The following is a 25,153-nucleotide window of genomic DNA, read 5'->3' as shown; positions in this document are numbered from 1 at the left end:
AACCGGTGTCTAACCCATTCCAGTCCAGATCGCTAACTTTTTCTATATCCTCCAAAGTTTATAAATACAAAGCTGTTGGGGGGGAAAAACAGCAGTTGTGATTCACAGGAATAAATCAGAAGTCCGTCTACAGTCCAACGACATAAAAGAGGTGGCTCGTCTGGCGTCCACCACCACCACCACCACCACCACCACCACGCCGTCGTCGTCGTCGTGGGTCCTGTGTGTGACAGAGAGGGACCGCTCCCCACTGGGTCGGGCCCCGTTGAGAAGGGCTGACCCGTCGGCGGCCCCTTGTTAATCCTAATGGGTCACAAAGCTCCAGCCGGGCGCCGCCGATCACGCCTCTAATCAAACGGCGCGGCCGGGCCCATTAGGAGCCACTTCAAAGGGCGAGGGAGCCGCGCGGCGTCGTTAAACACAGCATACGGGCCGCGGCGGGAGGATGGATTTAATCACAGCCGGGAGCCCGTCTGAGAGCCGGGCTCAGCCGTCAGCTGAGGGAAGGGGGGGACGGCATTCGGCGACAGTCGAATACCTAACCGTGAAATGAAGCCAAATAACAACAACAGCACGTGGTGTCATTAATCAAAACTATTAACGGCTGGGCCCCGGCACGTTTATCATCATATTTGCGGGGGCGTGATGTCGCAGAGACCTCAGCGGCGGAGCTGCAGGGAGCTTCGGAAACCGGGAGGGCAGACATGCGGCCCCAGACGCGCAAATTGCTCAAACTTAATGAACGCCGTCGTTGCCTTTCGGGGAAACGCCTTCACGGACGGGCCGATGCCTGAGTTAAAAAAAGGGACTGATGGGTGAAAAGGCGTCCAGGCTGTTAGGGTGTGGGTGTGCGTGAGCAGGGGGAAGGGGAAGGGGGCGGCCTGGGCGGGGGTCGACAAACGAGGAGTGCACCGGAGCCGACGCGTCCCACGCTGGCACCACGCACCGCCTCTGTTGTGCACAGTGGAGCCAGAGAGCCTGGCTCTGCTCCCCAGCGTGAGACTGCTCTCGGTGCAGCTCAAAGGGAGGAGTCTCTGCTGCTTTTGGTGTTTACCTCTCATCTGTTGCACATCAGGGTGCTCCTCGAGGGGCTCTAAACCTCCGCCACGGCAGGGGGAGAGAGACCGGGAGAGAGACAGACGCGCCGGGGGAGGCAGGGGGAAAGCGACAGACAGAACCCACGGATGACGGCTGCTCCCACACAAACGCAGTTGGCAGTTTAATATTATGCGCTCTGCAGAGTTTCCCCTGCATGGGTCCTGGGATGGGAGCCGTGCGTGCGCTTACATATTTTAACTGTCTAGGGAACCGTAATATAAAGAAGGAGAGCAATAATGACACACTCTTAAAGCACACATAATAAAACATCATTAGAAAACGTTGAGGCTATCGTACTCTGATCCATGTCGGGGTGCATGGCTGAAATGAACCTTATCCTGGGTGAATAAAGTTTCAGGAAGTAAAAACTACCATTGCCAATTAATTATTTCCAACAACCACAAGGTGCGCATCATTTTTTCCAATAAACATGACCGCTCTGCTTTTTTAGCAACGAATCAAATTTAAAAACAACGTTCAAATAGTCGATAATCACAACATGACATAAAAGTCATGACAAAAATGACAAAAAAGTTACAAATAACTAATCACAGTTGGAACAGACCACTCCGGGGGTGTCGCATTTTGGAAAATATTGTACGACCGGGAGGGTTTCGTGGCCCAGTCAAAGCCGAGGTCGCTTACCACTGCCGAAGCACACTGGGACATGGGAAATCCCCGTTGCGGTTTATTCTTGACTCATCCCATCGATGTAGATTCTTTCCTAACCATTGTTTCCAAATCGACCCCCCTGGAAAGAGTGGCAGGTTCACTGCGCCAGGACGTTCACCTCAGCACCGCGCTAGGAGATCACCTTAGCAGAGCACGCACTCTGCTAGGGGGAACCACCTAGCGTGGTGTCATAGGTCAGTGGTAGAGTGCACACTTTCTCATTCTATGTGACGTCACGTTCACCGTCTGAGAAAGCACACAAACTAAAGAACGGCTAATGAAGCTGTTGTGTTGTAGACCTGAAGAGGGCCTCGCTCACCTTCAGGGGGACTCTTGTTCTGGTTGTTCCACACCACCAGAAGCTTGGCCAAGCTGGGCACCTTGGAGATCTCGGTGATGACCCGGAAGAGGCTCTCGATGCGGTCATAGGTCAGCACCACTGCTGTGAAGCCAGGGGAGCGCGGGGGAATGAGTGGCAGGAACAGAGGGCTGTTGACACTGGACCACTTCTACGGAAAAACCAAAAGAAAAAAACAGAATAAGACTTTCAGCACAGGCAGTGTAGCATCACAGGGGATTGCTATTCTAAAACCGCAGTAGTAGAAGTAGAAGATCAAGTAAAACCTTGCAATAGAGACTTGCAATAATGTAGGTTCATTGATTTCGTCATCAATTATTGAGGCTACAAATGTATATAGTATATACAATGTTTGAACCCAAATTATATTCACCATTAAACTTTACGGCAACAAACTTTATTTTAGAGAGGGCCAGCACACCTTGGAAGATTTTTTTTGCAGGTGCAGCTTTTCAAGGTTTCAAATTTTGAGCGGTACAAAGGAAGAGCGCGACACTGCTGCTTTACAATCACCACTTTGTTTTCTGGCGTGCTGACGTTTCGGCACTAGGCCTTCATCAGAGTAACAAACTTTTATTTTGAAATACATTTTGGCATGGCTTCTACACGAAATACTGGTAGACACAAGTTTAAAGCCATGAAATCATTCCCTTTATCAGAGCCCCCATGAAAGCTTTGCCCTCCCCCTCCCCGCCCCCACCCCATGTGTTCCAGGCCGGCGGCTTTGCAACATGTCTGCGTGGGATAGAGAGAGTGCAGATCCAACACTGTAAATCTGTGGCCTTCTTGAAGTGTGCCTATTGCACGTTGCTGCCTTATCCCCAGGTGCCCGCAAACACAAGCCAGTGGTTTGAGTGGCTCCTTCCACTGGCGTCGGTGCAAGTCTGTCAGCGGTGACACCAGCCGCGATCTTATTCTCCACATCAATTGCTCCCTGCACTAATAAAAACTTGCTTTACTGGAAAGTGGAAATTTCCTTGTGGTGGTTCTGACACACTGGCACACGAGCCAAGTGTGTGGGGGGGAAATAATTAAACGTACATGGACGACACGCAGGTGCCAAAAAAAGTGCTTGAGACCACTTAAGTCATTTGTCAGGACTAAATAAATGAGATGAAAAGAAGGCCACGTTTCAGAGTGTCATAGTGGGTCTTAAATTTGTTTAGTGCGCTTGTTACCACTCTTGGTTCAAACGCAAAGCAGATTCTATTAAAAGAAGCAGAGTTTTTTTTGTTTGTTTGCTGATATATGCAACCACGATGAACATTAGCACATAGAACATTAGCTAAGGCTGATTGTTAAAATACTGCTCGCCATGCCATTCCTTGCTTACCGGGCACAAAAAGAGCAACAGAAAAGAATAATGCTCACGAGAGAAAGAAAAAAAAAAAAAAAAAAAAAAAAAAGGGAAAAAAAAGTTGTGTGCTGGGTTTTGCCCATATTTTGCAAAATGTTAGGCAAGTTGCCTGGATTCAAAGTCATTTAAAAAACGTTTGAGCTCCGCTTACTATCTACATTCCAGGCTCAAAAACAAAAGACAGCCTGTCCCCTCGCTCTTGACAGCCCCCTTGAAATGCACCAGCAATCCTGGGAAATGTGTTCTCAATTACTATCCCCGAGACTCGGGGAGGAGGAGAAAAAAAAAAAACACACAACCCAGCGCTGCCTGATTTATTTAGTGCTTAGTTCAAGTTCTTCTCACCGTCTGTCCACTGAATCCATGGAGAAAGCACTTCATCTCTCTCTTCTGAAAGCCCAAACGGCCGGTGCTCTTGAACCCTGCCACAATTAGTCTCCTGTGACTGCGATGCAGCCCGGGTGAGGCTGACGGACAGCCGATTGGGGGGGATGGATGGATGGATGGACGCACGGACCGAACCTTCTGACAGCCGTGGCCAATGTCAATAATAACAGTGGATTAACTGTTGATCAGCCACCCTTTAAGTAGCGTAGTGGCTGCTGGGCAGTTGTCTTGTTTATAATCCTAATTGATCCTGTGACGGAGTACTACGGCACAGGGGTCCTTGGAAATACCTGTCAATCTTATTATGTTTCCAGTCCAATGGCGTTGTTTGAACCAAAGCAAAATCTGAGGGAGGCGCCTTGGTTTTTTTTTTTCACTCAGCGAGTCTGGGTGAAGTTTACTTCCAATGGGTAAACACACGTTAATTGAACATATGCACGGGGCGACATTATGCATGCGCCGCCTCTGCCTCTGTGGGGGCGGAGCGACCCCTCAAACTGATTAACAGCTCCTGAGAGATGGGCCCTCAGCCTGCATGTCTGCAGCCTCACACTCCCTCAACCACAGGGACGCTGCGCGCACACGCACACACACACACACACACACACACACAAAGCATGACTCAGACATGCAGGAACTTATTTTTCAACCACACTGGAGGCATAGTCCTTGTGCAGAACTGCTGACACAAACTGAGTTGCTTGCTTGCCGACGAAGAGCTGGAGAGCTGGAGAGCTGGAGAGAGCTGGGGCGTTCACCGACCTAGCTCAGCATCGCATGCGTGGCTCCCTGGGAGAGGAGGGCCAGCGCCACTCTCACGCTGCTGTGTTCAGTGGCTTCCCAGTCAGCTTCCCGAGCAGCAGGGTTACGGCGCAGCGGGCGCACGGCAGCGTCAGACTGCTGCTGCCGTGCGGGGAGTCCATATAGTTAAGGCTCTATTTAGAGGAGCGAGATGGAGGAGGTGGAGGAGTCTCGGAAATGGAACCCCCTTCGCTGTGTCCACCACAATTGAATGTGGAGCTCTCGGAAGTGTTCCATGCAGCTTGAAAAGATAAATGCCGGGTCTCGTTTTTTTTTGGAGGAGGCTTCCCGGATAGGTGGCGATGCCACAGAATGTGGCAATGTAGTAGTAGGCCTTCGGAAGGAAAGGCTTTTTTTAAAAAAGCTTAAAAAAAAGGGTTAGGTTAGGCAGTGTAGGACAGCCCAGAAGAACCTTAAGGCCTCTTCATTTGAATAATACACTTTTACTTTGTACTTCATAGATTGCTGACTTTGAACATTTCTTAACATCCCTGATATAAGGAAATATATTAACTTCATAAAGGGGCCGCCTTGAATTCTTGTTTTAACATTACCAAGGCATGAAATATTTGACGAAAAACCGAAAGTTGTGTAAGACAATCCCACCTTGTTAGGCTGCGTCAGTCGGGGGAAATTTTGTTTCACAAACTCTGCATCGAAAACAACAACCACTCCACGTACGTGCTACACAGCCAGTAAGACGCAGTCCAGTCAAACACTGGGAAGCTATTCTACAATCCCAGCTCCAGGGTCAGACACTTACCACCACAGGCGGGTTGTTCCACTGTTCGTACGTGTGCGCAGCATAGGGATAGATGCGGTCGTTGATGATCTGAAGGGTTGTCATGCCAATGGCCTTCATGGAGCTGAAGTAGGCATCCCAGAACCATCGAGCCTGGGCAAAGAAACAACAGATTGCCATGTTAACCATCAAGGCTCGACAGATGAATCTGGATACAAGATTAACAATGGAATGCACACCTGAAGCTCCTGCATGGCAGATGGCTGGAGTGAACTCCTTTATTTGATTAATCATAATCAGAGTAAACCGTTGAACATCAGAGCTGATGCCATGAGCAATATTATTACATTGTTTTTAAATGGATGAATAAAAGTCATTACATTATTATACATTTATTTGATTTGAACAGTCCAAAGGAAAAAGGGGCTTTTTGCTGTATAATTGAGCACACCGTGTAGGTGACCAATTCATTCAAATCAGCCGAGTTGTCCCTCATCCACACAGAGACCGCCTGTGTGGTTGTGAGCCTGGCAGTAAAAACATCAACGTGTCATTTGTCAGTGTGAGGCTCCAGTTACCAGCAGGTCCGGTCTCCTGAGAGCCGCTCTATTAAAACACTTCAAGGGACAGTGGAGAGCGCGGAGGAGCATCCGAGGGTTAACGAAGCGTCAAACTACGGCATCCCCTGCCAGGAGGCGCTGGGTGCCACAGACAGGATGAGGACACAGACAGGATGAGGACACAGCCTCTCTCCTGTGGTTCTGTGTAAAAATGTAGGCATTTAGACCGACCTATAGTCACCATGTAGCACACCGTGCAGACCGGGCTCACACGTCACAGCTCCACAGTATCTGGAGCACCTGGACTGGGATGCACCAGCTCTGCATAAGTTAGTTACCGAGTCTGTGGTTAAAGTTAAAGTCTTTCCTGAGTCCTGAGTAACCGCCAGTCAGTTTCAAACAAGCAGTTTGTTCAATTTGGTTGCACCACAACTTAGTGATGCTTAAGCTTCAACGTGACGACAACCAAGTTGTAATGAATCAAAACTTGAGTGCTTGAGAAGACCAGAGAGGAGATCGATTTGCATGGCCCAGTCTGAATTGACTATGTTTTGTGTCCCTCATATACCTTTGAAAAGCCTTGTTTAAAACTTTGCCCAGCACAGTAGAAACAGGCTGCCACGGTAACCCTTAATCACACGTAAATATATTTTTCATTTTGCTGATTATTTCTTGTCACCAACTGCCACCATTTATACCTGTTTAGGGGGAGGTTCAAATGTTTAGTAACTACTAATCACTACGCAAGAATAAGTTTGTGTGGTGCAACCCATTTTGATTTAGGTAGCGTGTAAAGTTTGACTGTTAAAAACACACGTTAAAAACACAAGCTGGTGCAACCGGGCCCTGGTTCTTTGACCGCTCTACTACAGAACATCCCCAATACACACACAGTTCAGGTGTGTGACTGCAATGTACCAAACATAACTGTGTAACCAGTGTCTCAATTTTTTTCCTCTCGTCGTCACAATGTCCCCATATTTTACTGTACTGACTGCGCTGGAAATTGTCATAGGGTCCCCACACCCATCCATTCCTACACCCACACAGCTCTGAACGCAATCCCCAAAGCCATCTCAACCCTATCTCAGCTGGTTCGTCTTGAGAAGCACACAGTTCTTTCCAAGATTATATAGATTTCTTTTTTCATCATTCGTTTCTGTGTGATGTGTGTGTATTAGAGTGTGGGTGGAGAGGATTCAAGAGGTCTTTCCAATCCCTTGGGGGAGGGGGGGGGGGATCCGGGCGGCTCATAAATCAGTGAGTGATAAAAGTTTGCTTTCCGACCGGGGAGGAGGCACAAAGTCTTTCAGGCAAACTGTTACCCCCCTAACCTCCCCGCCACACCTCCCCTGGCTAGCGCCTGCAGGAATTTTTATGAGGAGGGAAGAGACAGGGCTGCGGGTGCGGAGGAGAACACTGACAGCAGCAGGAGAACTTCATCTACCCAGGCCAGTCAACAGTTCTTTCTCGCGACAAATTTGGGGAGACGCACTAAGTTTCATCTATTCCATCTTTCGCAAAAGGTGTGGGAACCAAATACATGAAGAATGAATTGACCAGATGGCCGAATGAAAATACTAGATCAATGCAGAATGAGTGTTCAGTGTGGCAAATATCTGCATATCTTTTTTTTTTGTGAATTCCTCGTGTGAATTATCGATTATACTGTTGTTGGATTGGTTCCGTCAACTCTATCAGTCTGTATTAGATCAGAGCAACCTGCCAACCGTGCCATGACAAAACTCCAATATGGCAAATGGAAATGATTTGGGGCAGAACCTGTCGACTGATGTAATGATAGGCTTGCATGTCTTGCACAGCAGGAGTCTGACCCTTGGAAGGCCCACAGGTCCCAGTGGGTACCACATGGTCCCAGAGGCAATCCTTTACACCCTGTGAACATACGTCCAGTTTTAACAAATTAACCTTTGCAATTTGTGACAAAGTAATCGACGTCACAACATCCAACTCGAGTTTGAAAACAATACGTTCAAATTCAAGCTGCCGCTCACAGGCGGCAGCCAAGCGGTCATCTTTGTTGTTCTAAATGACCTCTTGACTTGTAAAGTCAGTTTTACAAGCATGATGGAACAAATTAAGGCGGGTACATGTCACCCCGTCCCCATTTAGTTGGGAACATTAAGCTGCCTATTAACGTTGATCAGAGGCCACTTCATGGAAGGTGTTTGCACAGTGGCCTTCAGACACACATTTAGACATCTCACTACCTAGTGTACATAGAAGCATACTGCTCTGATGTCCCAAAGTGTTTCTCTTTGAGGAGCTTTGCCCCCGAGTTTTGACACTCTTCAATTGCTCATCAGAGGTCAGAAAGGTCAGAGTTTAGATAATATTGGAATGCATAACAAATTCCCTCAAGGCATTATTAAGATGACATTCATCTCCTCAAACTGAACACGGAGAGGTTGCCTGTCTCCCGCTCGGGAGAAGACTTATTGATTTGCAAATAGTGAACGGCATTCACCCCTTTCAGAGAAGCCCTGAGCGACGTCTATCTTTATACAAAGCACAAAGTCATCCACTGTGGAAACGTAGAAAGGGCCTCCGGGCAAAGCACCGGCTGTTGAACCCCCTTTTGATCAGTCAACGTAAATAACACATGAAACACATTTGGGGAAACAACAATAACAATGGTAGGAAACTAGGAACGGTTCCTGCTGGAACTCAATAAATACACGTAGATTGAGACTCAGTTCTCACTGAGCTGTACGTTCAAATAGTTACAAAGAAATTAAATGAATAACCTTTACACCCAGGGAACGTCGAGAAGCCATTCTTGGATAACATATCTCATCAAACTCATCCCCTTACTCATCCTCTATAATAATAATAATAATATTATACCCAATAATATTGTTTAAGCAGTGCACTCCTGGCTCCAGATGTGCTGCGCAGGCATAGGCAGACAGTAGTCTCTTCAAGTCACTCCATACATTCACAATGAAACAAACCTCTGACTAAATGTACCCTTCTCTCCCACTTCATCCTGCCAGCTGGGGCCCTGTAAAAGTACAGGTCCCGGAGGAGGCCCCCGTAGATCAAGTCCACACAAAATGACCACTTCAAGGGCCAACACCAACCCAACACTCATCGTTTGGCCAGGTACCTTTCCTTTTAGTTAAATATATATGCGTAATTTATGTCATCCTACATAAAATTGTTTTTCCTTCAAGGGCAAATAGAATGCACAAACTAGAAGCGGTGGCTGTCCAATGCTACCGGAGGTTGGGAGCAGAATAAATTCAAATCCATGATTACGAGTCATTAGAAAGTGAAAAATGACACATCGCCCAATTTGTAATCACTGCTGGAGTATATGTGCGCTGTTTTCCTCCACAGCCAATACTAAAAAGTTTTTGCTTTGAAGGAAACTTTAAGCTTTTAATGCATCCTCAGTCCTTAAATCCACCAAGACAGACTGCAGGAATGCCATGTCAGGAGAAAGAAAAACGGCCAACCATCAAATATTGCTTCATAGTAAACCTCCAGAGATCAGAGACTTGAGTTTGTGTCGTGTTGAGTTTCTCCACACGCATGTTCTCAATATGACAAACCCTGCTTTAAAACATTAAGACACATATTCATGTCTTTAAGTTTCAAAGAATGGACCATCTCTCTCTAATAACAGCGTAACGCTTCATTTGCGACCTCAAGCAAGAGTGCTGCGACAATCCAAGAAATAACTTGTCTCAGAAATACCAAAAATCTAAAGTGCCATGCCACTGAGCTGCATGATAGAAGTTGCTGGTGCTGCAGGCGTGGGCAGAGATGACTCAAAACATACGTAAAATACAAACATGTTAGGTTCGGAGCACTTGGACTGCTTTATAAATGCCATCCATTTATCCTAGTGCCTTAACTGCGTTGACTCCAAATCTTTGAATAATTTAGTTAATTCTGAAGTCTGACAATATGTCTATGAATAACTTTGCAAACCAACATCCTTGAACAGTTCCTTGAAGGCGATTTGCTTTCAATGCAGTTTTGACATGAGTCACGCATACAATTTAATAATACCTTTGTTACATACAAATTGATTGATTTCACAGTATACTGACAAACGATTTGCCAATGAAAGTCTAAATGCAAGTGTTTAAAAAGGGAATTCATGCAAGACCGGTTTTTCCCTCCTCAATGGCACATCCACCTACCTCCAAAAGTTGCGGTAACACATTTCTAACTAGAAAACCATGCACGTGCCAGCTTCATACTTAGGAGATAAGAGTTAACACCAGTGCGAGCAGTTGATTGACACATCAGCGTTTTGCTGCTAATGTAGCCATAAGCGTACATTCTCCCCGTGGAGGTCTTGGAACCCTGTCTGGAGTAATCTAACCCCAAGATCACCTAATAGCCGTGGGCTTATGATGTGTGTTTGGCCAGCATAATTGGTAAATGGACCAGCGTTGATACAAGGCAAATGAGAAACAGCTTGAACCGATACACTCTCCTCATACGAGGGCTTTCACTGCTGTTTAGAGTGGCTCAATGTTACTGTTGAGTAGAAGGAGATAGCGAGAGCTCTTTTTCTGCTTTACAAAGTCTACCGAGAAAACCAAAAGTGGCTGAGTGGTGGACGTCCAAACAGGCGTCTAATCTAGATGAGCAAATATGTAGAGGAAATTTAGGTTCACAAAATAAGGAAAGTGGGTTTTCAATCAAATTACCTGTCTAGATAGGCCATCTACGATACTATTAAACCTTCTAAAGCTTTGTGAAAAGCCAGTGTGAAGATCTGAAAGTGGCAGTTTGTGATGAAATACACGCATCCAGAAACAATTCCACTTTAGTTGCTGCTAAACAAGTTATTTCTCGTCTCCCTTATGTCTGAACACTAACCATTAACCTCAACCTACCCAGAGCAGGACTTCTGTTAAATCCCAACCAAATTGATTAAGCCAAATATTCCGTTCTTTATGTTTTTTCTTAGGTTTGAGTTGTACCTGTCTCTGCATCTCCTCCACCTGTCTGTGAGGAATGCTCTTCAGAATGGTGTACATTTCAGGCAACTTCTCCTCCGGAATAACCACTGATGCCCTATTGGAGGAATAATTCAAAACAGACAAATGACAGCACAGTGAAGTACAACAACAAGACAACCAGCCGACCAATGAAAATGCAGTGTTGAGCGTCAGATAGCGCTGGGAGGGTCGGGAGGAGGAAATACCTCTTCCAGTCCAGGACCTCTGAGAAGGGCAGGATGTAAGAGTCGGCCAGGACGACGGGAACACAGCCAGCCTGCAGTACGTCACTGAGGGTCGCTTGGCCCAGCCTAGCCCCGCGCAGAACCACACAGAACGACGACTCCTTCACAGAGAGGAGGAGGAGGAGGAGGAGGAGGACAGGTTCATTCAAGAGACACAGAACAAGGACTTCTTCACAAAGAGGTAAACAGGTCATTCAAGAGACACAGAACGAGGACTTCCTTCCCAGAGAGGACCGGTCATTCCAGAGACAGAGGACAGGTCACTCCAGAGACACAGCACGAGGCCTCCTTCACAGAGAGGACAGGTGTTTCAAGGAGCGGATTTGGGACCCCTCTGTACACGTTCCTGTATTTTATCTGACAAACTTGTGCTTTATAAAGGAGGGTTTCACCTGGCATCACATATCGCATTTAAAGCAAAGTCATTGTGGTGCAACAACTTGTCGTTACGCTTGACTATAACAAGCAACCACAACCGGTGGATGGATTTATTCCAGAACTTCTGGTGACGACGAATGAACCGAGAGCGGTGTGAGAGCTCACCTGGAGGACCTGCGGGTAGTCGTACACCTGGCTCTTGTAGCAGCGCTTGCGTACGGAGGCGGCGCCCTGGGAGAGATTGCTGCACTTGTCCAGCAGGAGCAGCGCCTCGCCGTTCTCCTCCTTCAGGCGCTCCAGCTCCCCGCGGTACTCCCGGTGGATGGCCGTCTGGGAGGACAGGATGAAGTAGCGCCGCGGCCTGGGGCGGGGCGGGGCGGGGCGGGGCGGGGCGGGGCGGGGCGGGGCGGGGCAGGGCGGGGCGGGGCGGGGCGGAGCGGGGCGGGGCGGGGCGCATAGCAGGAACAAGGACACACCAAAGCCGTTTCTCAATTTGCGTTCTCGTGTGTACTCGTGTACTCGGTAAACGTCATCAGTGGTGGTAGCCCCAAGCACTGTTCCAATTCCAAGTACGCGAGAACGCGAGTACTGTCGTAAAACCCCGGAAGTGTTCTCGATGCGTTCTCGATGAGGCCGTTCCACCGAGGACGCATCGGAGGGGACTCGTGTGGACTTGGGACCGTTAAATATCCCAGAATGCATCATCGAGTCCGCTGCTGTTCCAGTGTGCAGAGTGCGGACTCGCGTTCTCGGAAGTCTGTACTTGAAAGTCCGGACTTGCCAAGTACGGACTTCCAAGTCCGCGAGTACGTAGTCCGCGTACTTGGTATTGAGAAACGGCTCCAGTCTTGGGTCAGGGTCATTCACGTGAAATTTGGTTTGCTTGGTAAGCTTGATTAGCCTATACAGCAATTCAAACCGGGATGATCGAGTCGTCGATGAACAATCCATGAGGTTAACCAGACAAAATAAGTTAAAGTCTAACTAGTTAAAAGCTAGCCAGCTCACAATCATTCAGGCAGCCTATTCTTGGTGGGGGTTGGTCTAGCGCCTGGGTGAACCAAAGTCACAAAGGTCAAATATAAACCAGCCATTAGATGTCGATGTCTTGTGACCCCTTTAACAAGTGTGTGTGTGACTGTGTGTGTGTGTGACTGTGTGTGTGTGTGTGTGTGTGTGTGTGTGTGTGTGTGTGTGTGTGTGTGTGTGTGTGTGTGTGTGTGTGTGTGTTGTGTGTGTGCGTGTTCACCCTGGCTGTCGTTCAGGCAGCTCCACATCTGCAGACAGGGGGCTGTACACGGGGATGCTGACATCATAGCCCTGTCTGTAGGTCCATGTGGAGAATCCCCCACCGGCCAGCAGAGCTCTGAAACACAAACAAACAGGGCTTGCATGCACTTCCACAATCCACATCATGTTTATATACCATTCACGTTTAGCCCGTGTTTATGTATATAGCTGAATTACACGTTATTAATGCAACAAAAAAAAACCTTTGCGGAAAAAACAAAGTAAGACATAAGGCACTTGTATAATATTGCGTACACAAGAGATACACTTGAGTAATATTGATAGTGAAAGTGTTATCTTGTACTCCGCTTATTCATGGTTTCGCTGTTCACACAGATATATCATTAGGGATCCATTTTCCCACACCGAGCAAGCGACTATGTGAGTCAAATGTAGTACAGGTCAACAAGCACATTTTGGAATCCGTCCCACCTGGACCTAGAGCATAGACGGTCAGACACACCTGGTTCCGATAAGGCTCAGCAGAAAACAGAGCGCAGCTGCGTGAGCCAAGGAAATTCCCTATAGCTCCCCATCTAAGTGCTTATCATCTGGGGTGTTTGTCAAAGCCAACTTTTCCACTCCAAAATGACCAGCCAATACAAATACATCCTGGTGGACGATATTACATACAGCGAGACAGTGATACAAAAACATCCATTATGAATTTGTTAACCATTACTGTGATACATGTGCTCTTAAAACGGCAATAAACTGAATCGATTTGTAATGCTAGAATTTATTATTGTATTGAGAATCTTCTTGGAAATCAAATTTTAAATAAGTTATAAGCAGCTCGACGTACCGTTTTGTTTGGTCCATATTTCCCTATTGATTTATTGATTACATGCTTTACATAAAATTTAATAATGAATTTTGTAGATTCTTAAGACAGAGAGAGAGAAACCATGCGGTTAAAATCAAAGTGAGGTCCCAGCTTAAATATATAGTTATAATCATTAAATCCAGAACAATAATCTTTTTCAAATAATATCGATCATCTTTCAATAATATTTAAAATTATTTAAGATGTAAAACAAAGAATACACAAATACTAAACCGATGGCATTGTGTGTTTTCTTTATCAACATCTGGAGGTCATGTAAGAGGCATCACAATGGGGTGCTTCCATCTAGTGTTTTAAATAGAAACTGCAGCGCTTCTATAAGAATCCCAGCTTGTTTTTTTTCCATGTGTAGATGTAAACTGTTAACCTGTTAAGCACGCTTTAATCAAGCTACTAAAGATCCATTACAGTCGGTGGGCTTCCAGAGTCACCATACCTGTCTCTGGGCACATCCAAGGCTGTGTTGTAGTCTGGAGGCCCTCCGGGTAACATGTTGAAGAGCAGGTGATTCATTCCTCTGTCCCATCTAACAAACACATAATAACAGACTTACAATTTTTAATTTAATTTTAACTACAATCGTCTGCACATATTTGAGGCCCTGTTACTCAGAGGAATGCAGGCAAAAAAAAAAAACGCAAGACACATTACAATGTTATTCTGACATTCATCACAAGGGTTTGGTTGGTTTACCTAGGTAGAATTGCCAAGGCCTGGGCAGTCTCTCTGATGCGCAGGGAGTTCTGGTTCAGCACGTCGATGGACGGCACAAAGAGGCAGGCTCTCGTCACGTCGTCAGTGTAAAAGTCACTGTCGGAGATGGCACTGAGCAGGTCATTGTACTCTCTGGACAGACCCGTGCTACTGATGGGCACGCCCACCTCGTCCACTAACCTCTGGAGCGGGTAGATGTACACCTACAAGACACAACGTGCACACATTGGATTAGGATTGACATCAACAGAAGATACACTAGGCATGAGGCCTTTATCACAGTGGCGTAACCGTAGCGACGAAAGCAGAAATGTTTCGACCATAAAGGGGTGCCCCGATTGCATGGGGCCTAAAAAGCCCCGCCCGGACAGTAAAGCTTTCTGAAAGTCACTGTTCCAATCAGGCCGGCACTAAAAATGGGACATTTACATGTCATTGTTGTTTGAGGCATTGATAACTACAACTTTGAGTGAAAGCCAGTAAAAAATTGACTTAGGCCAATCGACTGATCCAATGTTAATGTTAAGGTGTAGCTCAAGTATTACGAGTATTACGGGCAGGCTAGTGACCTCAGTAAATATCAAAAGCTACACCGGCGCCCATACTACTACTACTACTACTCATGTAATAAAGGCCTTATAGGCGTTCATCACAGTTGGTGCTATAGGACACATACACCCCGACACAAAAGTGCTATAGCCCTTTATACAGGAGGAATGAATTACCTTGATTCGGTTCTTGGGGTTGTAGCCACACCTATACACATCAAAACAAGTGTGCATACGACAACTGAGGTCCCCCCGCTCGGGTATGGGGCTGGACACGGGCAGGCGCACCAGGGGTGCGTCGTGGACACTGCGCTTGTCCAGGGTCCAGTCGGCCGTGGACTCGATGGAGTGCGGCCAGAACTGGAACATGCCCGTGGCGATGAGCCCCAGCAGCACCACGGAGAACAGGGTGATGTAGTAGATGCGGTGCTTGGTCTTCATCCGCGGGATGAGAGCCGGACCCCGCGAGCTGTACTTCCCAGAGGCACACATCCCCTCACTCGGACGAATCCCAGCCAACTACAACACAGCGAGCAAGCAAACAAACAAAACACGGTTGGTTAGTTAGTTAGTTGTAGGTACATGTGGCCTAATGACTTCACGGCCACTATATGTATAACACCCCCCACACACACACACACACACACACACACACACACACACACACACACACACACACACACACACACACACACACACACACACACACACACACACACGTTTCAATTGTACAGGAGTACAGCTGATCGATGTGTGACTCGTCCGACAATGCGACTACAATGGAATAAAGTTAACATGCCAATCCACGGGTCAGGTGTAGGCTAAAAGCCACGAGTGCGAGTACTAGTAACACAATAGCGGATATATAATCTCCTCCCCAAAAGGGTTGAGGAATTGGCAGAACAGTGATGTGCTATATTGTGATCGACTAGCTCGCTAATAACAGCTGTTTGGGTGGTTTTTTTTGGGGGGGGGGGACCTTTAACGTTAATACAAAGACTCTTATTAAGATACGTTTTCACATACCTTCCACAGTTTGACAGGACGACTGTCGAAGTGTCGGTGTCAATTCATAGCAATCTCACGAACAGACAAAAAAAAATCATTGCAAGGATTATGAAGACTGCTAATGGTGTTCCTCACGGCGGAAGTCTCGCTCTTCTTCGCACTGCGAGGGTAGTGTGGTGCTGCTGGAGAGGTGAACACGAAGACCCCCTGGCGGACGACAGGATCCTTGACAAGCTCCAGGGTAGCCTACTACCCACGTAACATTAATCAAAAAATACTCTTTAAAACAAGCCTTTATGTGTGCTGCCTTGCTATGGATTAAGACCACAACCAATCTGGTTGTGCAAATTCTAACAAAAAATTAACCAAGCACTTAACCTTAAGTTACTTATGTAAAATGCAATTATTTATCTTTTACAAAAAATGTTGAAATGAACATTGAAACACAAACATGACAACAGTAGAGACAAATGATTCTTGGTAGTTGGTTTTGCTTTATTCCGTTACAGGCAGGGCAGTGAAAGGGAAGGATTAGAAACATTCTGATTCTGGGGTAAGGGTAGGGAGGGATTAGATACATTCTGATTCTGGGGTAGGGAGGGAAGGGAAAGATTAGAAACATTCTGATTCTGGGGAAGGAGGAAAGGGGAGCAAACCAGGTAAACATGGACAAGACAGAGTTGAATTATTCTGAATACTTTAAATACAGACCAATTTCCTAATCTATTAAATTCTGCCAATAGTTAGAATCTGTTACAGTTCTTTCTAAATATATTATTTTTTCTATAAACTTTATATATGTCAGTATTGATAAAGATTATAATATATCTCATCCTCTTAATACAGTGATTTCCTACGTTATTATATTTGGAATTTCTTTTTTTAAGTAGACATCTGCATAAATAGTTACACAAAAATAGACAGTGCTGTGCATGTCTTTGTGAAGATGTACTATACAGTAGGGTTTTCATTCAGTAATGCTTGGCTTGTGACTCCAGAAAGCAAAGCTATTGTACAAAAGTGACATCTTGTGATTACTGGAACTGACACAATGGATACATTTGGTGTCCGTAAACTGGCAAGAACATGGCTGCTTCGTCGTCCCACACAATCCAGTTCCTAACAGAGCAACTACCTGATACTGCTTTGGTGGTGTGTATAACTGAATATAACATATAGCTCACTGTGAGGTGGCTTCAATTATAGAGTATAGTCACCACCTTGACTTGAAATAACAAATAATAACATGGCCATGCATTGAAACGTCTCATACTTTTCAATTGGAACCGAACAAAATAAAAATCCACATTGATCGTTTTTTTATTCCTGTGTAAATCGTACAAAAAAAATCCCCATAACTCCCTGAAATAACACTTACAGAAGATAAATCCAACCTGTTGCAAAAAAGTAATAATAAGTATAATATTCCATCTAACAGCAATAAAGATGATGACATTCATGATAATAAATAATGCAAACTGCGAACCAATCATTTAAATGATATGGAAGATCGTATGCCATGGAGTGGACCTACAATATGTGTTCTCCGGTCAGACACCCAAGGTCGCTTGGGTTTAACCATTTTTAAAGGGAAGTAAATGCGTCAAGAGCTAGCACCTTGACAAGAAATATCACTCTCCACACAACCTCCACCACCACACTACATCTCCCAGGATGCTTCACTCACAGGTGAACGCCTGGTGAACCAGCTTCTTCTTTGTAAGTCCCTCATACAGTTTGCGTTTTAGACAGGCAGGTCGTTTACCAATAGTGCCGTGACTTTGACCTGATAGGTAGAACCGACTTGAGCGAGTTCACCTGCCTCTCTGATCACCAGTGGGGACCCATCAAAACATACTTAAAAAAAAATACTACTGCATCAAAAAACAACAACAACAACAAATGTGGTATTAGCTGATGAGAACTGGAGATACAGGATGGGGTTCCAGTCTCTGGAATTAGAGCCATGGCAGTGAGACAAGGTCAGGATATTCCTTTCCTGTGGGGCGGCTACATCACACGATGGGCACAAGAGAAAACAATGGGCCGGTGAAGAGGCAGGTTACGCGTGGTATACATCCTCCTCTCCTGTGGGCTCAGCTTGAATTCCGTCTAATCTAACTTGAACAATATTCACATTCATACACAATATTACATCTCATAAATACATTTGGCAATACATTGCATTATTTTTTGGCAAAGGGGCAAATAAAGCATTTGGAGATGTGCGAGATGATCCAAATGTGAATTGTTAAGTGGCTTAGTAACACTTTTCAAAAAGAACATCATGCACCACAAATGGCAAACTAAAAGATTCAAAAGATCTGAATAACATCTTTCAATATCTCATATATCAATATTTTAAGACACATGTATTTTCATCAATAAAGAACACTTCTTTTTTGTCCCACAAGACGATTCCCGATAAACCTGAGGCGTATTTTCTATCATCCTCCCTTTGTTTGATCATCATTTTCTCTTGCGTTTCACATTCTCGATTAAAATAAAAGTAAGTGCCTGGCTGTAGAGCCAGGTTGCTAAGGGTCCAGAAAAGTACACGGTATATAAACTACAACAGTGTGCCTATTCTAACCTCTTCTACAGTGTCTGGTTGTTGATGTTGTTGTTGTCATTGTTTAAATTGTTTAAATCCCTGCACAGTTGTCAATTCAGCTGAGTTATGTCTTGCTCTTGAATGGATATCATGCTTATGGAATGCTCACTTTATGGAGTGAGATAGTATTGTATTGGAATGGCAATGAAAAGCTACAATAATTTACCCAAAAAGCAGCACTGTTCTCTGGCATGCAGAATGTAATTTTGTTCTTTACAATTACTGTTGCAAAAGTGTGAAAAATGCTCAACATAGCATTCAAAAAAGACACCTGGAAAAAAATGAAAAGAGTTTATAGATCAGTCAATATTGTTACCGTTATTGTGTCTCTTGATACACGACTGTATGGCAGACTGCATTCCATCGCATGCATGTTCTGTGATATGCTTTTTTGAATATCGGATGGATGCTCTCATATAAAGTTAGGGCAGGAGTTTAGGCGGTTCGTCACACCATGGATGATACAGTGTTCTCCTCGGGGTAGTGGCCAGGAGGGGACGTTCGTAGAGAGTTTGTGGCCAGGGTTGCCCCCTCGCCGGGGGACAGGTCGTTGAGCTCCCCGGACGAAGAAAGGGGGAAGGAAGGAGACAGGGAGATGCCAGAGGAAGGGTCCGCGGATCCGGCAAAAGTGCGCGGGGGCTTGGGAACCAAGTTGGGCTCCACTATGGCTCTGGCCAGCAGCCGCTTGTCGTCTATGGACTGTCCTTCGCCCAGACCTTCCTCTTGCTCCAGGTAGGAGCCGCGGCCCGACTCGGACTCCCCGTCGGACAGCTCCAGCGGCGGGGAGCTGCTGCAGTCCAACCTGAACAGGGAGTCTAGATACTGGGCGAACTCCAGCACCGCCCGGCTGGGGTTCCCGTTGGACAGTTGTTGCGTATTGGGAGCGGAGGAGGAGGAGGAGGCCGCCACCAGCTCTGCCTCGACACCCGACCGGCCGTTCTCCGTGGCCCAGTCCTCCCCGTCCAAGGAGTCCGCCGACCCGCAGCCGGCCCGAGGACTCGGCCGACGGGGGGGAGTGCTTCTGGGACTGTACACGGCGGGCATCACGGTGCAGCCGTCGTCGAACCCCGCATCGAGAGGAGCAGGAGGAGGAGGCGGCGGAGAAGAAGAAGAAGAAGAAGCCTGAGTCGCGCCCTGACCTCCTCCTCCTCCTCCTCCTCCTCGCAGAGCCAGGGCGTGGTTCCCGCCGTAGCGCGCCGCCGCGCCGGGGGAGAGTCGCTCGCCGTACTCGGGGCCGGCTATGGAGTCCAAGGAGGCGAAGTAGGGCCCCGACTCCCCACCCAGGTGCTCCGGCGTGCCGGGGCACAGGCAGTCGGCCCCCAGCAGCTCGGTGCGCGAGCTGAGGGACGGGTTCTCCTCGGGGATGGGGGCGTCCAGGGGGAAGGGGAGGCCGCTCAGCATGGGCGAGCCCCGCAGCGCGGCGGAGGAGCGCCGCGAGTCCAGGCTGTACACGGACTCGGCGTCCGACAGGCTCTCCATGACGGCCAGCGGGGCCTTGCCGCCCCCCCGGAGCTCCACGGCGAGGCGCTCGCGGGCCCCCCGCAGCACCACGGGCGGCGGCGGCGGCGGGGGGCACTCGGAAAAGCCCTCCAGGGAGAGCTCAGAGTGGGCACAGGAGCTAGAGGTGGAGAGGATGAGGGGGGAGGGAAGGAAGGGTGGAGGAGGAGAGGGAGATGGGGAACGGGGGGGGGGGGGGGAAACCGAGGGATGAAAGGGAGGTTTAAAAGACACAAGAAGTGGGAATCAGGTGGGAATTGTGAAGCACTGGGAACTGGATATCCAACTTGTTGAATACAACATAGAAAAGGTTGCTAGCCCTAAAGGGACAACATGAGGGGGAAAACAAGGTCAACTGAGGGAAAGAGGGGGTTCTAATGCTGGTCACAGAGAACCGTCTAGAGGTGATAGTATTAACTATAATTATACTACGAGGTCTAGATTTGACAGTGCTGAACCAGGGCGGTCCGGAAGGGAATTGGATACGACCATACGTTACAAGAGTTCTATAGCGGGACAGCGTGCGTTCATTCGTGCGTTCGGCGTGCATGCATGCAAGGGAAAAATTGACATAGATAGAAAAGTTAATGGTCTGGTTAATTTGCTTACCGTGACAACTCTTTTAGGCTTTAAAAAGAATGAAACATCCAAACGTGAACAGATTGTGACAAATGAAAACCCAAGATAGAATCCCATTCTTCCAAGTGAACGGGAATATTGAGAGTGAGTATTTAAAAATAAATAAATAGACCAAGCCATATCCCGGAGCGATGCAAAAATCAATATATACACATAGGACTGTGTCACATTTTAGTTCTAAGCTGTGTTATCTTTGTGGGTTAAATTATACAGTTCTGTGCGTCCGGACAGACCGCGTACTAACCGAACGCTGCTGTTGCGCCGGTGCTGGGTGATCGGCGTGGGTTGGTGTGAAGTTGTCGAGGCTCCCATGAAGATGGTCTCCGCGTTCAAGTCCACTTCCGTGGGGCTAACCATGATTTTGGCTGCCGACAGCAAAGCCGTCTTTCCTTTGTTGTAATTCTCCAGCACCTGTTCGACACAAACATGCATGCATGCACACGCACGCACGCACACGCACGCACATACACACGGGGGGTAACCAACAGGGGCGATCAAGTTGTCAACAATAGTTTGAATATTAACCTTGCGTCTATGAGCGATAGTTGTTTTTATCTGTCTGATATAACCTAATGCTGAAGACCAGTTACGTGTGTAACTGATACAGTTCTGACTTTAGTTCACCGCCTCTGGTGCACTAAACCCCAGGGATCAACACAACAATATGTGGCTATTCAATTATTTTGTTGAAAACGGTCAAGTCAGCAATCAGAAGAATGTAGCTGAATTCATTGGTTACATTGTTTGTCATTAATATCTAGCAATTAAATAGATCTTCAAAAGGAATGAAAAGACAACAACTAGGTGACGACCGTGAGACTCATTTGTTTACATCATTCATGCGGTTACTGTTAAGGATGATGTTAATGCACGATGAAACACTAGACACGATGCCTTAGTTAGCAATAGCTGCTTTTCGTAATTAGTTTCAGTCAAGTTGATCGTAATGTGATGACATGATGGATATGCTCATGGATTTAGTACGATGCAATCTCCTATACTATAATACATATATAGTATGTTCTGTTATGGTTATGATCACAGCAGCCAGCACATAGACACAGAGTTAGATACATGAGGTTATTTTTAATGAATGGATAACAAATGTAAACACAAAATGGGATGGGTAAACATGACAGACATATAAAAAAAAACAGACAAAGTAAAATGCAACAACTTGAACATGACATAATGGCACAATGGCAACATGCATGTCATATTAATGGTGTCATGGAAATATATATATATATATGGATATACATTTATATATATTAAACACCTATATATAGCGAGAGGCATAATAAAGTTAATATGGCTTTCAACAGGTATGCTTCTAGTCATAAGTAGAAGGTATACGCGGATGAGATGGCGGTAAACATTGCATAACGAGGTCATCAAACACATTAAAATCCCGTTGGGAGTGGGAGCAACATGAGCTCCCACTGCCAAGGCCGTCAGTGACTGACAGCACTAAACACTTTGAAGATCTAACTCATCCACATCCAAAATAATAAAAGAAACATTAAAATGAAATTTCATAAGACCGCACGAATCAGCTCATAGAAAGCTTGGAAGCATATGGCGATAAAATGTACGGCTCTGCTTCTCAACAACATCCCAAAGATAGACCCTAGCATATACTGTACATAAAATTATGTCCATAGATTAGCTTATTTCACAAATAAAATTCCCAACGTGGCACTGTTTAGAACGAACGTCTCAAATAAGGCTTGTGTGTGCATTGTTGCTTTGCTAATGTCACAGACGCGAACTGAGCAAGGCTAAGCCCACGTGTGACCACGCTGCATCTGAGGATCAAGACACTGAGGAATAATGACCCTCTGTAACATCTCAGGGCGATAATGAGCTTTGAAAAAGGAGGAAAATAGAATCAGGCAATGACAGAGCGATGTAAACACCCCCAAGGGAAGCACGCCGAGATGGGTACATGTGTTTTTTTTTTACACAAATGTACACAGAATCCTGAGCCCATTGGGACAGTCGGTAAGAGCTGTTTCAGGGTGTGGTAAGTGAAATACCCGGGCCGTCAAAAAGGGCACAGGGTTTAATCACGGACATTAACAGGAACACGGTGCACAATCAAATAGAGGACTCCACCTCTATGCACCTGGGATACCGAGGTGTGTCTGTCTGTGGCGTGTGTGCGAGCTGCGGGCCCGAGGGCGTTCCTAAAGGAGCGTTTGACGGGCTGATCGAGAGCGACAGGGCGTCAGACGAGTCGGTGTCGCCGGCGACAGGGCCGGGGTTATGTGTCGAGAGGGGAGCGACGGTGACGGTTAAAGGAGGAGGAGGAGCGTCAGACTCCGAGAGAGGGGGATCGCTCGCCGCTTTTTTTTCTGTTTGAGGGTTAGGGGTGCTGTCGAGACGGAGGTCAGAGTTCAACTCTGGGAGCACGACGTGCGTGCTGCTCGGTTGTTTGACCTCCACTTCCAACGGTTCAGAGTCTGCCCGCTCGGACGGGGCAGGGCAATGCGTCTCCAGTACCTGCAGGAATATTGGACTCATCAAACAAGGACCTTGGCACAAGCACACCCTAATTAGAGACATGGTGAACAGGAACATTTCATATGCGGGGGTCTCACACACACACACACACACACACACACACACACACACACACACACACACACACACACACACACACACACACACACACACACACACACACACACACACACACACACACACACACACACACACCCCTCTATGGAGGATGACACACCAGACTCTCAAACACTGCAGCGTTCGCACTTGAATAAGAATCACCTCTGTGCAACCTCAAGTGCAAATTCCATCACATGCCAACACACACACACAACAAATCAATACAGCGCCTTATCTGGAGAGATGCTCTGCCAGTGACTCATACTTGCAGAGAACCAAGAAAACCAAAAGAAGGCCAGCAGTGCGGATCAGCCTCCATGCCTCACTACTGGCGCCGTTAGAAAGGAAGAGGGGCTGGTTAGGAGTTCAAACAAAAGCTTATGTGCCGTTTTTACCCAGAGCCAACCGATGCGGTCTCCCGAATGACAGCTCTCATACCAATCAGCACAGACGGAAGAGAAGAACCACAGAATCGTTTAACACACATCTTCCGTGTCTTCCTGTGAGCTTAATGGCCGTTTCTTTCCATTGTTTGAATTATGAATTGAATCTAAAATGTGACAACATAACAAGCACTTACCCATCTTAAAACGTTCCAATGTATTATTGTTCTACATTATTAAACCAGAAGTAAAACCACAGAAGAAGTGAATCAGCAAAACAGGTTTACAAATGTGAGTTCAACACAACACAACGTTAATTCGCTAACCCTAACCACCCCAACACCGTACTAGGGAAACAATGTGATCAGAAGCAGTCACACGCCGTCACAAACACAGAAAGAAGTGACACGAAGAGAAGATTTCCTGTCCCACACCCAACACACTCATCACCAACACTGAACGGCGTAGACAAAGCTTCCCGCTTCTCCGGATCTAATGAAGAACGGTCTCCGTGGTGAAGTGCAACTTGGCGTCAGGAATGCATAGACTTAAGAATAAGTTGTTCTTCGTTACAAAACCAAGCAGTTGGTTTTGCACCGTCTCGCAGTTTAAAGAAAGGAACAAAAAGGAGGAGGAGGGAGGAGGAGGAGGAGGAGGAGGAGGAGGAGGTGGAGGAGGTGGAGGAGGTGGAGGGAGGAGGGAGGAGGTCTGTCCTACCTTGTTCAGGCCCTCCATCACCATGTGAGGCATGTGCTCGTTGAGCATGGCCGGGGAGATGATGACCTCGTCAAAGGCCTTGTTGTTCCCCCACAGGGCTGAGTAGGTGGGCTCCTCCTGGCCAAAGCTGGGGGGGGGGGGGGGAAGGAAGGAAAGATATATGGTTACATGAAACGGGTACAACATTTAACGATCACTGTTGTTGTTCTACAGCACGGGATAAACAACGTTATTTAATTAACGGTGGCCGTGTAAACCAAGGTAAACCGTGCTAAACCCTGGCCATGTGTACTAAAGGATCTGGCTTAATGTACAATCTTCACACTAAAGTCCATACACAAACGAACACCCAATTCAACTAGGGCTGGGCGATTAATAGAATTTTGATCGCGATTTGGATTTCAGAGTGAAACGATCACCAAACTAATATAATCGAGTTGAAACGATTAAAAAAAAAAAAAAAAATTTTTTTTTATAGAAATTGCAGAACAGTTGGATTCATATCTGGACTTTATTTTCTATTTGACCATTCTGTGTATATTTTTAAGGGGAAATTTCGAAGTTCTCATTTACAAAGTGTTTTTTTTTGGAGAGAAATGATGAATAAATGCATCACGTCTTCAAACTCAAAAATAATCATTCGAATAATCGAGATTTCAATATTGACCAAAATAATCGTGATTATGAT

The 25,153-nt window shown here is 46.5% G+C and overlaps 2 protein-coding genes across 2 annotated transcripts in view; both read right to left on the bottom strand.

Annotated features, from left to right (window-relative positions):
• The window catches only part of ext2 (exostosin glycosyltransferase 2), a gene marked incomplete at its 3' end in the record, with an annotated part of 23,874 nt that extends 7,752 nt beyond the window's left edge, over nucleotides 1-16,122 (bottom strand). The window contains exons 1-10 of the mRNA XM_084476385.1: nucleotides 16,009-16,122; nucleotides 15,160-15,501; nucleotides 14,414-14,637; nucleotides 14,157-14,246; nucleotides 12,833-12,949; nucleotides 11,749-11,944; nucleotides 11,167-11,306; nucleotides 10,943-11,036; nucleotides 5,437-5,568; nucleotides 2,090-2,279 (exon numbers count right to left, since the gene is read on the bottom strand). Coding sequence (XP_084332511.1) covers nucleotides 2,090-2,279; nucleotides 5,437-5,568; nucleotides 10,943-11,036; nucleotides 11,167-11,306; nucleotides 11,749-11,944; nucleotides 12,833-12,949; nucleotides 14,157-14,246; nucleotides 14,414-14,637; nucleotides 15,160-15,474 — 1,498 coding nt within the window. The 5' untranslated portion in view covers nucleotides 15,475-15,501; nucleotides 16,009-16,122. The remainder of the gene's footprint in view (nucleotides 1-2,089; nucleotides 2,280-5,436; nucleotides 5,569-10,942; nucleotides 11,037-11,166; nucleotides 11,307-11,748; nucleotides 11,945-12,832; nucleotides 12,950-14,156; nucleotides 14,247-14,413; nucleotides 14,638-15,159; nucleotides 15,502-16,008) is intronic.
• A 412-nt stretch (nucleotides 16,123-16,534) lies between these two features.
• dagla (diacylglycerol lipase, alpha) overlaps nucleotides 16,535-25,153 on the bottom strand; it is a 40,077-nt gene continuing 31,458 nt past the window's right edge. The window contains exons 18-20 of the mRNA XM_084475998.1: nucleotides 24,466-24,592; nucleotides 20,985-21,151; nucleotides 16,535-20,222 (exon numbers count right to left, since the gene is read on the bottom strand). Coding sequence (XP_084332124.1) covers nucleotides 19,052-20,222; nucleotides 20,985-21,151; nucleotides 24,466-24,592 — 1,465 coding nt within the window. The 3' untranslated portion in view covers nucleotides 16,535-19,051. The remainder of the gene's footprint in view (nucleotides 20,223-20,984; nucleotides 21,152-24,465; nucleotides 24,593-25,153) is intronic.

Source organism: Micromesistius poutassou (genome assembly GCF_964030765.1).
Source record: "Micromesistius poutassou genome assembly, chromosome: 12".
NCBI lineage: Eukaryota > Metazoa > Chordata > Actinopteri > Gadiformes > Gadidae > Micromesistius > Micromesistius poutassou.
This window is presented reverse-complemented; position numbering and strand designations above follow the sequence as displayed.